The sequence below is a fragment of the Embiotoca jacksoni genome, unplaced genomic scaffold (assembly GCF_022577435.1).
Source record: "Embiotoca jacksoni isolate LCO1_2020_lvr unplaced genomic scaffold, fEmbJac1.0.p SCAF_13, whole genome shotgun sequence".
Taxonomy (NCBI): domain Eukaryota; kingdom Metazoa; phylum Chordata; class Actinopteri; family Embiotocidae; genus Embiotoca; species Embiotoca jacksoni.
The window spans coordinates 10,522,028-10,536,597 of record NW_027185263.1 but is presented as its reverse complement, the minus strand read 5'-3'; the positions used below and the strand labels follow the sequence as shown (position 1 = coordinate 10,536,597).

The 14,570-nt window shown below is 39.9% G+C and overlaps 2 protein-coding genes across 4 annotated transcripts; both read right to left on the bottom strand.

Annotated features, from left to right (window-relative positions):
• Positions 1 to 397: 397 nt before the first annotated feature.
• On the bottom strand, positions 398 to 7,974 carry cct8 (chaperonin containing TCP1, subunit 8 (theta)). 3 transcript variants are annotated; one of them, XM_069146384.1, is made up of 16 exons: positions 7,825 to 7,974; positions 7,031 to 7,121; positions 6,841 to 6,920; positions 6,596 to 6,745; positions 5,559 to 5,739; positions 5,378 to 5,439; positions 5,154 to 5,291; positions 4,759 to 4,937; positions 3,911 to 3,977; positions 3,722 to 3,809; positions 3,516 to 3,631; positions 3,081 to 3,152; positions 2,766 to 2,930; positions 2,366 to 2,485; positions 1,558 to 1,695; positions 398 to 672 (listed from the first exon to the last, which is right to left on the bottom strand). In XM_069146384.1, the coding sequence occupies exons 1-15, from the start codon at positions 7,882 to 7,884 to the stop codon at positions 1,588 to 1,590; spliced, it is 1,677 nt and encodes a 558-aa protein (XP_069002485.1). In that variant the 5' UTR covers positions 7,885 to 7,974; the 3' UTR covers positions 398 to 672; positions 1,558 to 1,587. The 3 variants fall into 3 exon arrangements, with proteins under 3 accessions (XP_069002485.1, XP_069002486.1, XP_069002487.1); XM_069146385.1 differs by having other exon boundaries at positions 1,562 to 1,695; XM_069146386.1 differs by lacking the exon at positions 1,558 to 1,695 and having other exon boundaries at positions 7,825 to 7,973.
• A 933-nt stretch (positions 7,975 to 8,907) lies between these two features.
• LOC138195934 (protein PIMREG-like) lies at positions 8,908 to 13,697 on the bottom strand. The gene is made up of 5 exons (XM_069145585.1): positions 13,647 to 13,697; positions 12,223 to 12,538; positions 11,720 to 12,018; positions 11,501 to 11,596; positions 8,908 to 10,026 (listed from the first exon to the last, which is right to left on the bottom strand). Exons 2-5 carry the CDS (start codon positions 12,526 to 12,528, stop codon positions 9,900 to 9,902), a joined length of 828 nt encoding a protein of 275 aa, XP_069001686.1. The 5' UTR covers positions 12,529 to 12,538; positions 13,647 to 13,697; the 3' UTR covers positions 8,908 to 9,899.
• Between the last annotated feature and the right edge of the window lie 873 nt (positions 13,698 to 14,570).

The window sequence follows — 14,570 nt, the reverse complement described above, 5'->3', positions numbered from 1 at the left end:
ATTTGCACTTGTTCTACAAATAAAGCAGTGCATGAATTATTTCTGCAGCTTTAACATGTTAAGAGCAAACCCAAGGGGCAACATCAAAGGTGAAAATGCATACAGGTTTGCAGCATTGGCACACAACCCTGCATGGTGTTGATTGATTAGCTCAAAGGGAAGGTTCAACAAAACAAGATGGAGTCTGGTGACTCTGGGAAATGCAGTCGTTTTGGGCCGTAATGGCACCAAGACCAAGCTATTCGTTCCTCATTGAATGGTTGAGAGAAAACTAAAATCACAAGATTAAAAGTTTCACTATCTGATCAAACGCTCAACTAAACTGCCAACAAACACAAAGCATTACAATGACAGACGATGGACCGATGACACAATAAAGTACAATCAGAATCCAAACCAAGACGTGACGGCGTTTATTTGGGACTAAGAACATAAAAAGCAACAGAACAATTTGTACTTTTTACTTTCACACCTTAATTTGTTGACCAATGCCAGGTCATTTCTACAAAATAAACCGAACAGCTGAACTTTAAATAAACAAGTAGAAAAGGTTTGTGAAGCTTTCAGGGTCAAAGCAGCATCAGCTGGACAGCATCAAATTCAGTCATCCTCATCGAAGTCCTTCTTGCCCTGGGGAGCTCTGGGTCCCCCTGCGGGTTTGGCCATGATGATCTGAAGGGAGAGAAAAGAACAATAGCAGTCAGTAAGTCAGTCCTTAAGAGCACCAAGGTTCATGCAGCTGGCAGTGAGCCCCGAGACGGGTGGAGGGTTATCGACTCTGACACGAAAACACTTGTTAGACAGTAGCAGGCATGTTAAAACCTCAAAGAAACCTGAACTGAAATAATTGACGTTTGCCACAACACAAACATAGAAATGACCAAATGTGGCCAAAATGTTTGCTTGAATCCTGGACTATATTTTAAAAGTGAACAAGGGGATTTGAATCCATACAGACATTGCAGAAGGCTATTTATGGGGATTACATATTCATGAGCACACATGGCAACATGTATGCCGTAAGAGTAGATGTGCTGAAAAGGAAAATATATGGAGCACAAGCTGTGAACACGTTTAAGATTAAACTAATAAAATGGTCCCAGCAAATAGAGGTCAAACAGGACAGGTTAATTTCACATAGCCTCTTCAAATGGAGATACTTCAAACAAATGAATGACTCCAAAACTTTTGAATCTCATTCAGATATTCCCTTTAAATTAAATGATGTTACATGCAACATTGTATTATTCTGCACTTGTCTGAAGACGTTCACTGCAAGGTAATGAGTTCATGAGTGCAGGCAGCATGCTGTCACACCATACAGTATCTATTTTGTGCAAGTTTAGACGTGAGGCACACCTTGTATTGTTATAAAAAAAAACACGTGAAGTGACTGAATCCACACAACAATACAACATTTCTCTGCACTGAGTTCCGTATCACACCCAGTGTTAGTAGTGACAGGCCGAACAACAAACATCTCACAACTTCAGTGTGCTGTGAGCGAGCGAGTGCTTTTGTGCAGAGTTTAAAGCACACACACATTCCAAAACCTACTGACAGAGTGGGTGTGTGTGCGCGCGCCCTCTAATGGTGAGTTTCAAAATTATCAGGCGCCTCATCCCAACTGTCCTTGTCCCAATGGCCTCTCTGCTTGGGAGCCTTGGGTCCCCCTGCAGCCTTAGCCATGATGATCTGGATCGTACATATACACACACACTGATGTCAACTATCTGGAAACTACTGAATCACATAGCACCCCACAACACCTGCTAAAAGAACATCTGTTTTGTATGAAATTATACACAAAATATGTACAGAACATGAACAATTTATACAACTCTGCTTCAAGTGACAGTTATTCTGATGGGAGACAGAAACATGTTAAGGCCATAGCCTTTGTCAAGAAACAAATAACTCAATAAATCAAACTCCAGCTTCATGCTTGAATGCAAGACTCCAAGAAATCAGTGTGTGCTCCAGACCACACATACAGGTGGTGGGTGAAACAAGTTTGTGACGTTGTTTGTTCAGTTCAAATTCTTCGTCAAAATCCTGGAGGTAAATTTATAGATAGATCATTTTAAATTCAATTTTAAAAAAACAACAACTGGAGAAAACCAAGCAAAACGCCGGTAGTCATTCTTATAGTTGGCAGATCGATAGAAGCATTTTTCTATATTTTTCTTACTGTCAGCAAAACCCCCTGAAACAAAAATACTGTACTAATACTACTAAAAGTATTGCCGATGTCCAGCTTTAACAACAGCTGCATTCATTTTAAGCTGCAAATAAAATGTTCATGTCCGAGACTGATTTTGACTATAGGTAGAGCTTTGCATGTCATGACAGCTTCTTTACGCACCTGATCCACCCTCAGTACTGTGATGGCTGCGTTGGTGGCCAGTTTGATGCCCCAGAATTTGGCCAGGTAAGGCTCCACGATGCCTCCTTCCAGCATGTCCTTCACAGCAGGGCCTTCTCCCTGAAGACAACATGCCATCCTCACCATCAGTCAAGAACATGCAGTCTTATGATGGAATCACACACACACACACACTGAGCAATAAAGGCACTGGACTGCTTTGCATTCAGGAAAACAGAAAAGGTCGCCGATAATTTTCAACTCTTTTTTTAACTAATGGTTAAGCATTAAAAAAAAAAAAATCTATTCCCTTCCACCACAAACGAGTCCCTGAGTCTTCAATAAACTTTAATTAATTGATATCGGAGACAATCAGCCATTCTCATGTACACATACACACCTCAATGTCAAAGCCTACGTTCTTGTTTCCCTCGTGGTGCGCAGAATACAGTTTAGAAATGAGCTCGCTCCCCTTCACACCAGAGTTCTCAGCCAGAGAACGTGGCAGCGCTTCGAAGGCTTCAGCAAACTTTTTAATGGCATACTGCTCCAGACCAGGGCAGGACTGCGGAAGGGGAGGAAGAAAAAGAGGTTGGTGTTCCTGCAATTTATCAACCGGTGGTGCAGCAAAGACAAAAAGGGCAAATCCAAGAGAAGATTAGAGTCATTAGTGAGAACGTGGTACGCCTCAGTTAATGCATTCAAATCTGCATACCTCTCCGTACGAGGTAATCCGTTTGGCCAGTTCGATCTCGGTGGCTCCTGCTCCGGGTAACAGACGTTTGTCCTAAAGATGAAGAATGACACAGAAACTGTAGCCGTTGTGCAGGTCAACAGTGAAAGACAAACACTGAAGAATTCAGCTTAAATGCTAAAACTCAACATGCATGAAATTAGTCAATAAAAACTCAGCTCTGTCTTTTCCACATATATGATGTTTATAGCAGGCAAACAACTTCAAAGAATTTCTCCTTGAGAGAAATATCAGGAGTACAACAAAGACCTTTTATGGCAATATGGCGTATTCCTCTTATATGCAAACAAAAAAACATAATATTTTGTGCATTGACAGATTCTTTAAATTTAATTTTAGATTGTCTATTACCAAAGTTAATCACAAATCTTAGTGTGGTTTATTGTATTGACTTACCCTGACCAGAACCTTGAAGGTGTTGACTCCATCATCTACAGCCCTCTCAATGTCATCCATCAGGTTGTCAGTGGAGCCTCTGATCACCACTGTTGAAATGGCACCATCTTCTTTCTCTGTTTCAAACAATCAATACCAAACAACAAGGTAAGCCTAAAGAGCAGGTTTACATTTAAGGTTCATAAGAGTGGAGTAGAGTGACTTACCGTGTTTGAAGAGCACCACCTGAGTGTCTCCCACCTCCGTGAGGAACACATCATCACAGTGACCCATCTCCTCTGGAGTTGGAGGCATCTGTAAGTGCAGAAAGATATAATTACATGCCATATAAAGGTTTGGTTTTTTTGTTATTATGATTTAAATACTTGATCTGGACAAGACAAGACACCACTCACCATCCTGGGCAGTGCTACAGCGCCCACAGTCTTACATAACCTCCTGAGGTCCCACTTGGAGTTCAGCCTAAAGGGGACAAATTAAGATACACTACCATAAATACCACTACATTACAGATACTGTCATCAATTATGTTGATTTATTTTTTTCCCCAGTGAAGACAAAATTACAGAATGGTACAAACAAAAATGTGTGGCAGCATAATACTGTCAAAAATATGTGATAATTGCCACAGAATGACAGATTATAACAAAGAGCAAATAAGTCTTTATTTGTCTATAAGGACTTAAGACATCATAAATGTCAAACTTTATAACTTGAGCACCTGGGATGATTATTGGTGGTATTTTGCTTAATGCTGGGTATTTGTTCAAAAATGTTCTATACCGGCACTGATAACTTGACTGATGAGATTTAATCCTGAATAAACGTAGCAAAACGTTAAAACAAAAACATGTTAGTGTGGATGTAGCCCGGGTGTTTAATTTATTTCTGAATGACGAGTCATTTTTCAATAGTAGATATAATTGAAGCAATTCAGTGCCAAAAAAAATTATTTATTACACATCTCTGATTTCACAGTGAAATCTGTCTTATTTTCATTTTTTTTTATGACAAATATTTTATTTGCGGCACAAACAAAATGTCTTCCACTGTAATGTGATGTTTTAGAAGAGTGACATAAAACCTGAACATCTATTATGTCAACCTGAACTAAGAACAGTAACACAGGTTGCAGGTCCGCATTTAGTTCAAACTATCTGCATTTGGTGGAAGATTCTTTTCATAACTGGTTTAATTCTGAAGGAAACAAAGCTGTGATCACTTGGATTGATGTGGATCTTACCTGACCACCATGAGCTTGTGCTTGTTGGCGTAGTGCAGCGCCATGTCAGCCACCTTGCCTCCGGTTACCACCACGTTGGCACCGGCCTCCTTGATGGCCTTCACCTGAGCCTCCATCATGTCCTCCTCTCCTTTACTGAAGTCCATGAGTTCCTTTGCAGTATTTATCAACACTGTGCCCTGTGGAACAAACAGGACAGTGGTCAGCACCTTCATAAGGCAGCACACTTTAAAAGCCCATGACAGCAGGCCACACCAGAACTGAAGCAGCTAAATGGTATTCAGCCCAAAAAGAATCTGTACATTTGTAATGCTAAAGCATAAAATTTAAGTTTGCAGAGTCCTTATTGATCAATTTCCTCTTAAGCATGAAAGAGAGTGTGTCGTATTCTTTACCTTAGTCTCTGTCACCATGCAGTCGAATGGGCAGGAGAAGACCGCGATCTTGGCGTCTTTAACTGATGTGATATCTCCCTCCGCCTCCTTCTTGAAAACCATGCCATGCAGCATGGAAGATGCGGTCACCCCACAACCCTGAAAACCCCACACATTATAACTTAGAGGCATACAACACACCCACATAGAATTTTTTTTTTTAATCAACTCTTAATGCTGCTTACCAGAATCTTGCATACTCTGACGCTATCGACATTGAAATTGCCAGACTCGGGGAAGATGGATACTGTAGCACAAACCCAGTCAAGAAAAGAAAGTCAGAGAAAAACAAAAATAATCCTGACATCAAGATAATTACCTTTTAACACCCATGGTTGGTTTAGGTAGTCTGCATTGCTGACTCACCACAGGCCTGTGCGATGAGGTTGGCGAGGAAGTCCTCGTTGCCGTACTGCTTACTCATGACGGCTGGACGAATGAGAGATGTGACCTCGTTAATGTCATGGAGGTTCTTGGCTGAGGAACAAACGCAGTCTGGCAGGATCTCCAGAGCCTTCTTACAGGCAATCTCATAGCCTTCAATCACCTGGGGCAAAGAGGAAAGGACACAATGACAAGGTGCAGCAATTCAACCACCTCAGATGCAAATATTTCACATTCTGGCCCAGTGCTTAATCAATATTAACTCTGTAAAGGAAAGAACAAGAATTATTTTTATTGTTAATAATTAGTTGATTTGTGTAACATGTAGGTAGGTAGGTAGGTAGGTATTTACTTTATTAATCCCAGAGGGGAAATTTTTTCGCTACAGCAGCATGTAACTTTTAGCATTCCTCTAAGAACTAATGGTACTACAACTACTACTAACAGAAGTATCAGATTATATTTAAAGACCACTTTTTGGGTCATGTAAGCAGTTACTGTATGTAGTGAAGTCTCTGAGGTGAATTCAAAACAGAAACCACTAAATGTGTGTTGACTAAGTAAGAAAAAAAAACAACAGTCCAGAGCAGTTTCAGTTGTACCTGTCTGCTATTTAAGTGTTTATAAGGATGGATTGGTCAGTGGTAAGAAAAGATGCATTGAGCGGAAGAAACAATGACATGGTTGTTTTCTCAATTTCTTTTTTTAAGTAGACACAGGCTTTTCTGAGAAAATTACACTATTTGTGCAAAACAGGCATCAGTTAAGGGTGCAGTGTGGCCGAAAAAGGAAATTCAATTTAACATACACCCTCCTCCCCCGGTTTCTTTGTACTGCTAAGCACCATGAAATGACAACATCATAACTGACTGTTTTACATCGTATATGCATAAATAGATGTAAACAAAGTTTCAATTGACATGCTGGTGCTTTCTTTCCCTTATAATCACATGTTCATACGCTGGCATATAATCTAAAAAGTAGACACACAATGATGTTTGCCAGCTGCACTTGTTTACCTCTGACACGGATAGGCCCATCCTGAGCAGCTCTTCAGCCACCTCCAGCAGAGCTCCAGCAAACACCAGGACAAAGTTGGTCCCGTCTCCGACCTCCTGCTCTTGCATGTGGGACGCCATCACGATCATTTTAGCTGCTGGATGCTGCACCTACAAAAACACATTACATTGATGGGAATCATTAAACACACATTTATTAAGCATTCAACTGAAATTCAGTGAGTTGTACAAGAGCGTCTCCTTACCTCAAGCTCTCTGAGGATTGTTGCGGCGTCATTGGTGACAAACAGCTTCTCCAGGTGGTTGATGACCATTTTGTTCATACCTGAAACGAAGCAATTGCCGTTTTGTTGTCCAGTTTAGGTTCTCAAAGGCGAAAGCAGAAACAAAGACTTAATACAATCGTGTACGTTACTGATGGAGGAGTGCACTTACCGTTCGGCCCATAGGCGGTGCGTGTGGTCTGGGAAAGCTCCTTGCATGCTCTGATGTTACGAAAAACCGCCTCTTCAAGCCCTGAATAGTGCTGTTAGATGACAAAAGAAGAACTCGACTGCTGTGACTTTTCAAGACAGGTAAAATACACTTAATCAGTGTGAATGTCAAAGAAATATTTATCATCATTCTGTCTAACTGTTAAAGTGAAGCAAATCATATCAACAGACTTTACTGAATGTTTAAAAACAAGAAATTCTATTGATATGACTTGGTGATATTCTAGAAATATATGAGATGTCATAGACATGCGAGAGCAGCAAAACTAGGCAAACCATTTAAAAACGCATTGACAAAACCTCTATTAAAAAAAAAAAAAAAAAAAAGTATAGATGAATTGAGGCATGTAAGCTAACCCAAAAAACAGGAAGCATCACCATCAGCCAGACTGATCTGAGGTAGTGACAGTTACCTACATGCCAACTGGGTGTGACTGCAGTCCCGAGTTATCCCCCGCTGCTGAAACACTGCAGACATACAGTGTACGTCATGTTTCAATGCTAACTGTGAAAGACCCGTGAAAGCAGTCTGTCATCCGCCCGAGCAGCCCCGGGGTCCCGCAGCTCCGAGCGGCCTCGCCTGCTTTCTAGAAGTCTCCCACATGACATGTGAATAAACGTGCTAACTCAGGGGCTAACGTTAGCTACGGCGCTCGTTGAAAACCACCCGGTCAAAGCGACCCCAGACTGAGCTGAACCCCCCCTCCCTCCCCAAACACGCGGATTCAATCTCACCTTAGCGCCGTCTTTTAACATTTGGGCAAAGCCCGGAGCTTTGGGAACGTGGAGGGCCATTTTTCTGATGTTTAGCAGCCCCGGTATCCTGGAGAAGGTGGCGGTGGCGTGGTTTCAGCTCTGGGTACAAAGCCTGAGAGACAGAACAGGCGGAGCGATTTCAACGAAGCGTGAGCTAATGACGGCTACCGGCAAGGGACAAACCGAGCGAGTCTCGCTTCACCTGCTGTGATCGTGATGCGGCACACGAGGACACGCTTGTCTGGTTATATCCAAAACTACTTTATAGAATACAGAAATATTTGATCTCGAGCATTTTGATTTGGAGCTATTCGTTGTATTTGTATACCGTTGAGTAGTTTAATCATTAATGTTGCATGAAACCCTATAAACAGCCCATGTTTGTTGGAGAAAATATGTATGTAAATGGTGACTGTAGCTGTAAATAATTGTGGTGGAGTTAAACGTGTACAAGAGCATCACATTTAAATACACACTGACTAAGTAAATGCATTATTAATTTATGGATATGTGATTATATTGAAATATAATACAGTAGCAATTTGTTTCAAATATATCTTAAACTATCCGTTTATAGTCTTAGCATACACATTACACTTTCATCTGTTGATCAAATGATGTGTGTACACTGACATTCAATCAATATGTAAAAAACAAGAGAACAGTAAGAACCCAATTAGAAAAAACATGAAGAGTCCATTAAACCCACCCACATTGTTTTGCCTAATTTGTAAAACCGTAATTTCACTCATCTGTATGTTAAATATTGTAATGGTGTAAAAAGTTAATGCATTTCACATTGCAAAGTTACTAAACGTTTCTTATTAAAAGCATGTTGAATATTTTGCATATTTAAGTTGTCTTTTTTAAATCTAAAAACAATCATTTTTACCTAAAAGGTTAGTATTTATCCATTTGTGCAGTGATGAAGGACTAAGACATTAAAGTTGTGAAGTTCATGACCATTTCAGATGTGCTCTGGTGGTATAAAAAAAACACAAAGACTGAATATTTGACAGCTACAGTGCCTAGTTCATTTTAATTGAAGACAGTATTGATATTTTTCCATAGACATCAGCAATAACCTTAGGAGAATAGCAATTAATATGTGATAAGAAAAACATTACAGACAATACAGTTGGGGGTTTTGAAGCTTATCGTTTTATTGTGTAGAACTTATTTTCACATTAAGACACAATTTCTCCCTTTTTTCTCCTATTAATGCAGAAAAAGAGGTACCAATATATAAAAAACAGTGTTTTGCTTCATTTGAGGCTGTTATCTTGACAGTCACTGCACTAATAACTTGCTGGATATGTCTTTATAACATTATCATCATGGCCATCAACTGGTAATGAGCCATTAAATCTTCCCCATCACATTATCAGATGATTTATGTGTACACTTGTATTGCTGCATTAATCATTCACAGGCCGTTACAAGTGCCGACCTCCGCCTCAAAGAAAGTTCCCATTCAAATACTGCCTAAGTGATATTTAAAAAAAACAACTTCCCTTTCATAGAAAATAGACTTTACAATTTGGCATAATCAAATGTCATTTAAAAAGGAGTAACAAATGTTAGTAACATTATTGCATACGTTTAAAGTAGAGGAAAATTAATCTCCCTGCTGTCAGTAAGTTTAGTGTTAGTTCTGCAGATATAATTCTGGTTTTGTGCAGCATCTCTTTAAAGCAGATTTCTGCACAACTTTTCTATAGAGAGTGAGGACACTACCTAAAATATTAGTATTCTGGAAATGTAACCAAGACATTTGGTTGTAGCAGCTATGACATACATACACAACAAAATCCCTCTGGTAGCTAGTGAGGATATTTAACCCAAAACTAGCTAACCTGAGATGTGTAAACACGCAAAGACTCACACAGAGGCAGCTAATTATGCACAGTATAGATAAAAAAACAAAAAACAAGACAAGCTGCCATGTATCATAATAACACTACATGTATATGTAACAGTGACCCCACAAAAAGGATAAATGTAAAACATGGCTACAATAGGTCCTGTGTCTTACATACACACATCCATGTAGTTCAGTTGGCCTTGCAGATCGTGTTCGAGAAGCGTGTGGCTCGACGTGTCAGGTTTGAGCGGCTGAGTTTACCGCTGGGGTCCAACTTTCTCATTATCGTTCCCCCAGAACGTTCCCTTGTTCCATGTCTGCAGAGAGAAAACACAAATTACTGCATAGTGTATAAACAAGGGAGGACGAGTCATCAAAGTGTCATCGACTCAGTTGCAAGACTTTAAGACCATATTTTTTTTTTTTTTTTTTTTTACCTTTATTTAACCAGGTAAAATCAATTGAGAACCAATTCTCATTTACAATGATGACCTGTCAGCACAGTCCAATATTAATGCTGATGAGAAATGGAAAATGGGACCAGCTTGACGATATATTTATGTACATTTTTTACAAATTGTATCATTGTAATCTTTCAAAATAAAAGCGAGTGTTAACTTATCAGGCGGAAATGTATCTAGGAACGACATTGTTCATTTTAGTCCATTCATACCTTTGAATTTGGAAAATTTCAAAATTGTATTGCTTCTGTGAGACTTGCAGACAACCTGGTAAGTGGTAGGAAGTATTTAAGAGCCAATCAAGTGACAAAGAAAAGGTCAAAGCAAAGGGTCATCAAGTCAGAAAGAAGTGTGAGTCTGGCAGAGGAAGAGCATCCTGTGTTTGGACAATGCAAGTTATTCATTAATTGTAAAAGAAAAGCTTTTCATTGCAAGGACACAGAGTCTTATAGTTTCATATACACACACAGCAGCCCATGCATTGATGCATGGTTAGCCTTGGCATGCGTTGTCATGTGGCAGAATTGGTCACACTCGGAGCATGCGTTTCCACAACTCATCAGGTTTTAGTGGGATTTTTTTTTTTTTTTTTTTAGATGTGAATTTACCTTCTGTCCTATTCCGCAATTAGGGAATAGTTGAACTGCCTGTTGTAGGTGGAAAACAAACTCGTTTTAATTCCAAAGAAAAGATGTTTTCATACAGTGAGGAATGCAAGTAAAGCAAACAAATAACAAACAAGCTCACTGTTCATGTCCGTTCCTGCTTTTCACATGGAGTTCAATTCTTTACGGATCTGACAGTGGTTTAAGATTTTGAATGTCAACACAGGAAGTGATGCAAAGAACGCACACATTTTTGTCATTTAATATGGCTCCAGTTCCCACACCCATACTTTCTCCCCCTCACTCCCTCCTTCTTCGAATACCAGAAACACAAGCCCAGTTTTTAAACCTAGGCGGGAAGAATGTCTGGGGGGAGGGGGAGGAAGTCTGGGGACCCACAAGCTGCACTGCAGTCTGAGATTATGGAGAGGGCTCCTCTGTGCTCTCCTCGAGGCAGATTGCAGTATGTATGAGGAAAAGGAAACGGAGTGATGGCTTCCTCAAATACACACAATACTACTATTCACCTATAACGCACACTTTGATTCACACAGAAAAAGTTTAACAGTCCCAAACCTGCCTTTTAAAAAAACAAAAAAACAAAAACACAATTACTCTTTTTCTAAAGAAATAATAACACACAAAATGCAAACACTCTGGACTAAAAGTAACTTCAACAAACAGAGAATGAACAATTTACCACACAGAGATAGAAAGAGCTCTACCTCTCCTCTTTGCCAATGAAGTCATCAAAGGCCTTGGACAGATGTTTGAGCCTCCTGAGTCCACTGGACACTGACTCCAAATCTCGGTCAAATGTTCTATTACAGCAGAGAAAACAGATACTCACAAGCTAAAACAAAAAAAAGCATAAATCACGGAAATATAGTAAAAATATAAGTATAATGTACGAATACAACTGTGAAGCTGGTTATGGAACTCACTGCCTCTGGTTCTGTGTATTAGGGGAGGCAAAAGGACTTCGTAACGCTGCCATGCGGACCAGTTGCCGCCTGCCTCCACCCAGTTTCACCCCCGGTACAGAAGCCTCGGAAGCCCTCCATCCTCGAGAGCCTGGCGTACGGCCGGGTGTGGCTGCTGATCTGGGGGTGCGTTTGGGTGTTGTAGCTCGGAGCTTAAGCTTTGGGGTGCAAGAATTTGATGGACCAGCGTTTTCTCCATCGCGACCTGGGGTTTTTACCAAACAGTCCTCACGGGAAATCTCTTTGTTCCTCTGAAACCTCTGGGTGAAAGAGAGAAAGATGCACAGAAAGAGGGAGATGACGACAATAATAAGAAAAAAAAGGGATGTTCTTGATGTTAATTCATATGGAATAAAAAAAAAAAAAAAGAAGAAGAAGAAGAAAGCTATTTGATTTCCCGACACTTTCACTCGGTATGGACTGGCACCTCCACCTCCACATTGCAACCATACATATTCATCTACCTGATACACGTCGCTGACGGAGTTCCGAGCTCTACGAGTGAGTTTGCGGAGTGCGCTGGGTTTTGGTTGCTCCTTCGGGGTGTCCAAAGTCGGATTCTCTGGGAGGGAATTGGCCTGGACGGAGCGCAGCGGGAGCCGCTTGCGCAAAGACATTCGTAGAGAGTTGAGTGAAGACGAGGAGCGAAGCTTGCGGAAACGGTCGGGGGCTTCGGGACTCTCCGCCCCGTCGGACTCATCCAGGACTGTATGCGCCCGCCAGACTCCAACCACGGCTTTGCCAACCGCATCCATCACTGAAGATGACATACTGCCTGATCTGAGGAGAGACAACAACAAAAAGCTGAATATATGACAAAAATGATAAAACTTTCTTAAAAGAGATGTTTCAAGCACTTTACAAATATAATTAGAGCTATTGATTTGTCTGTTGCCTTAATACTACAATTTTAGCTATAGTTAAAACAAACTTCACACTGTATCCAAACACTTCAAGTCATTTACAAGAACCAATCTTTTTCCTCATGTGGCTGCTTTACTCAGCTTTGTATGAGTAAATGGTCTGTACTTGTAAAGCGCTTTAACATGGTTTTTCCATTCACCCATTCATACACTAATGAGACAGATAACATAAGGACACTTAGACATGTGAACAGGATATAACTTTATAAATAACTTCACTATAACAGTCACACTGAAACACAAGATGATGAATAAGAAATCACAATTGCTGATGAAGTAAAAGAGAGAATTCAAGATATCAAGACAAAGACAAGGAAGATTAGATTAGATTACATTACATTTCATTTAGCTGACGCTTTTATCCAAAGCGACTTACAATAAGTGCATTTCAATCATGATCATGCAAAGGCTTATTTGAGTGTAAAAGTTAATTTAATGAATTACGTCACACAGTGCTCTGTCACTGACAAAAAAAAAAAAAAAGGTGAGAAATGAAGGTGAAAGTGACCCGTAACAACCTCTACAATCAAGCAGCAATAACCGCGTTAATGGGAGCTCCCGATTCTTTTGTTTGATCAGGACAATGTTGCTTTGCGGGCTGTCCTGGCCTGTTTAAATTAACCGAGGATGGCTGCGTTGAAAACAAACCAGAGGAGGGAATAACAGTGAACTATCACGTATGTGACAAATGAGAACGACGTTTTACAACTCACACTCTTAACAATGAAATGTCATCAAATAGTATCACGATCAGTAAATGGTCTGTTATCATCACACTCACACACACGCACACACGCACGCACGCACGCACACACACACACACACAAAGAGGGCTGCACTTGTGAAGGCACCGTGAGCTTGCAACAGTAATACCTCAGTTTATACAGAAATATATCTCCATTAAACAATTTAAGAAAGACAAAAGAAGACCGGTTAGCCAACCATCTGCTGCACCGATATCTCACCTGAAAATGTCGGTTGTGAGTATATGAAGTTCTCCGCTCCTGCAGCTCCTGTTTCTTTCTTCCACTGTTTGAATTTGGCGGTGGACCGAGAACTGCACGCAGATCCGCGTCACCACGCCCCAAATGACTTATCACGTTGCGTACTGACGTAAAAATGTCGTTTCAGCCCAGTATTGCACTTTATGTGGTACAGCGTGAAAAACGTACGTTGAAAATAGACACTTTGAAGATGTAAAATAAATTGTTCGGTATGTTTTTTTTCACAATGCATTTATAAAATTAAATTAAAAGGCCTATGAGAACTTTTTTTTTAGAATTGACGTTGAATATATATTTAAAATGGTGTGTGGGAATGAGATTCGTTTACAGATAAGACATGCATTATTGATTTTAAATTTAGATTTATTGAATGCCAAGTTTAATATACAGGAAATATTCTCGACATAATATATACATAATACACAGAAAAGAAACAAGATTTCAACCAACAATGCTTTGACAATATGTTTTCCAGGTTCTTTAGATTTTCTTAATGTTTTTTTATTCGATTGGTAGCACACTACAATAGATAAAGAAGAGTTTTGTAATTAAGTTCTTTAAAATTTCATAGTCAAGAATCAAAATGGAGAAATTTCTGGGCCTTATTTTTGTATTCATAATAGATTCATATGTTACAGTCATATGGTCATATAAAATAATGGCATGTAGTCATAAGATTGATGTGCAAGATTCCTGACAGTGTAAATATTGAAGAGATTCCTTATTGCAGTCAAATGCAATCCAACACAACATGCTCAGCAATAAAACTTATCTTTGTGAGGTTTATGATATTCAGGTTTTACTGACTGGCAGAGACAGATGCTGATAGAACTAACAGGCCAGTCTGTGTTTGTGTTGTTGTATTGCATTGTTGTATATTCATGG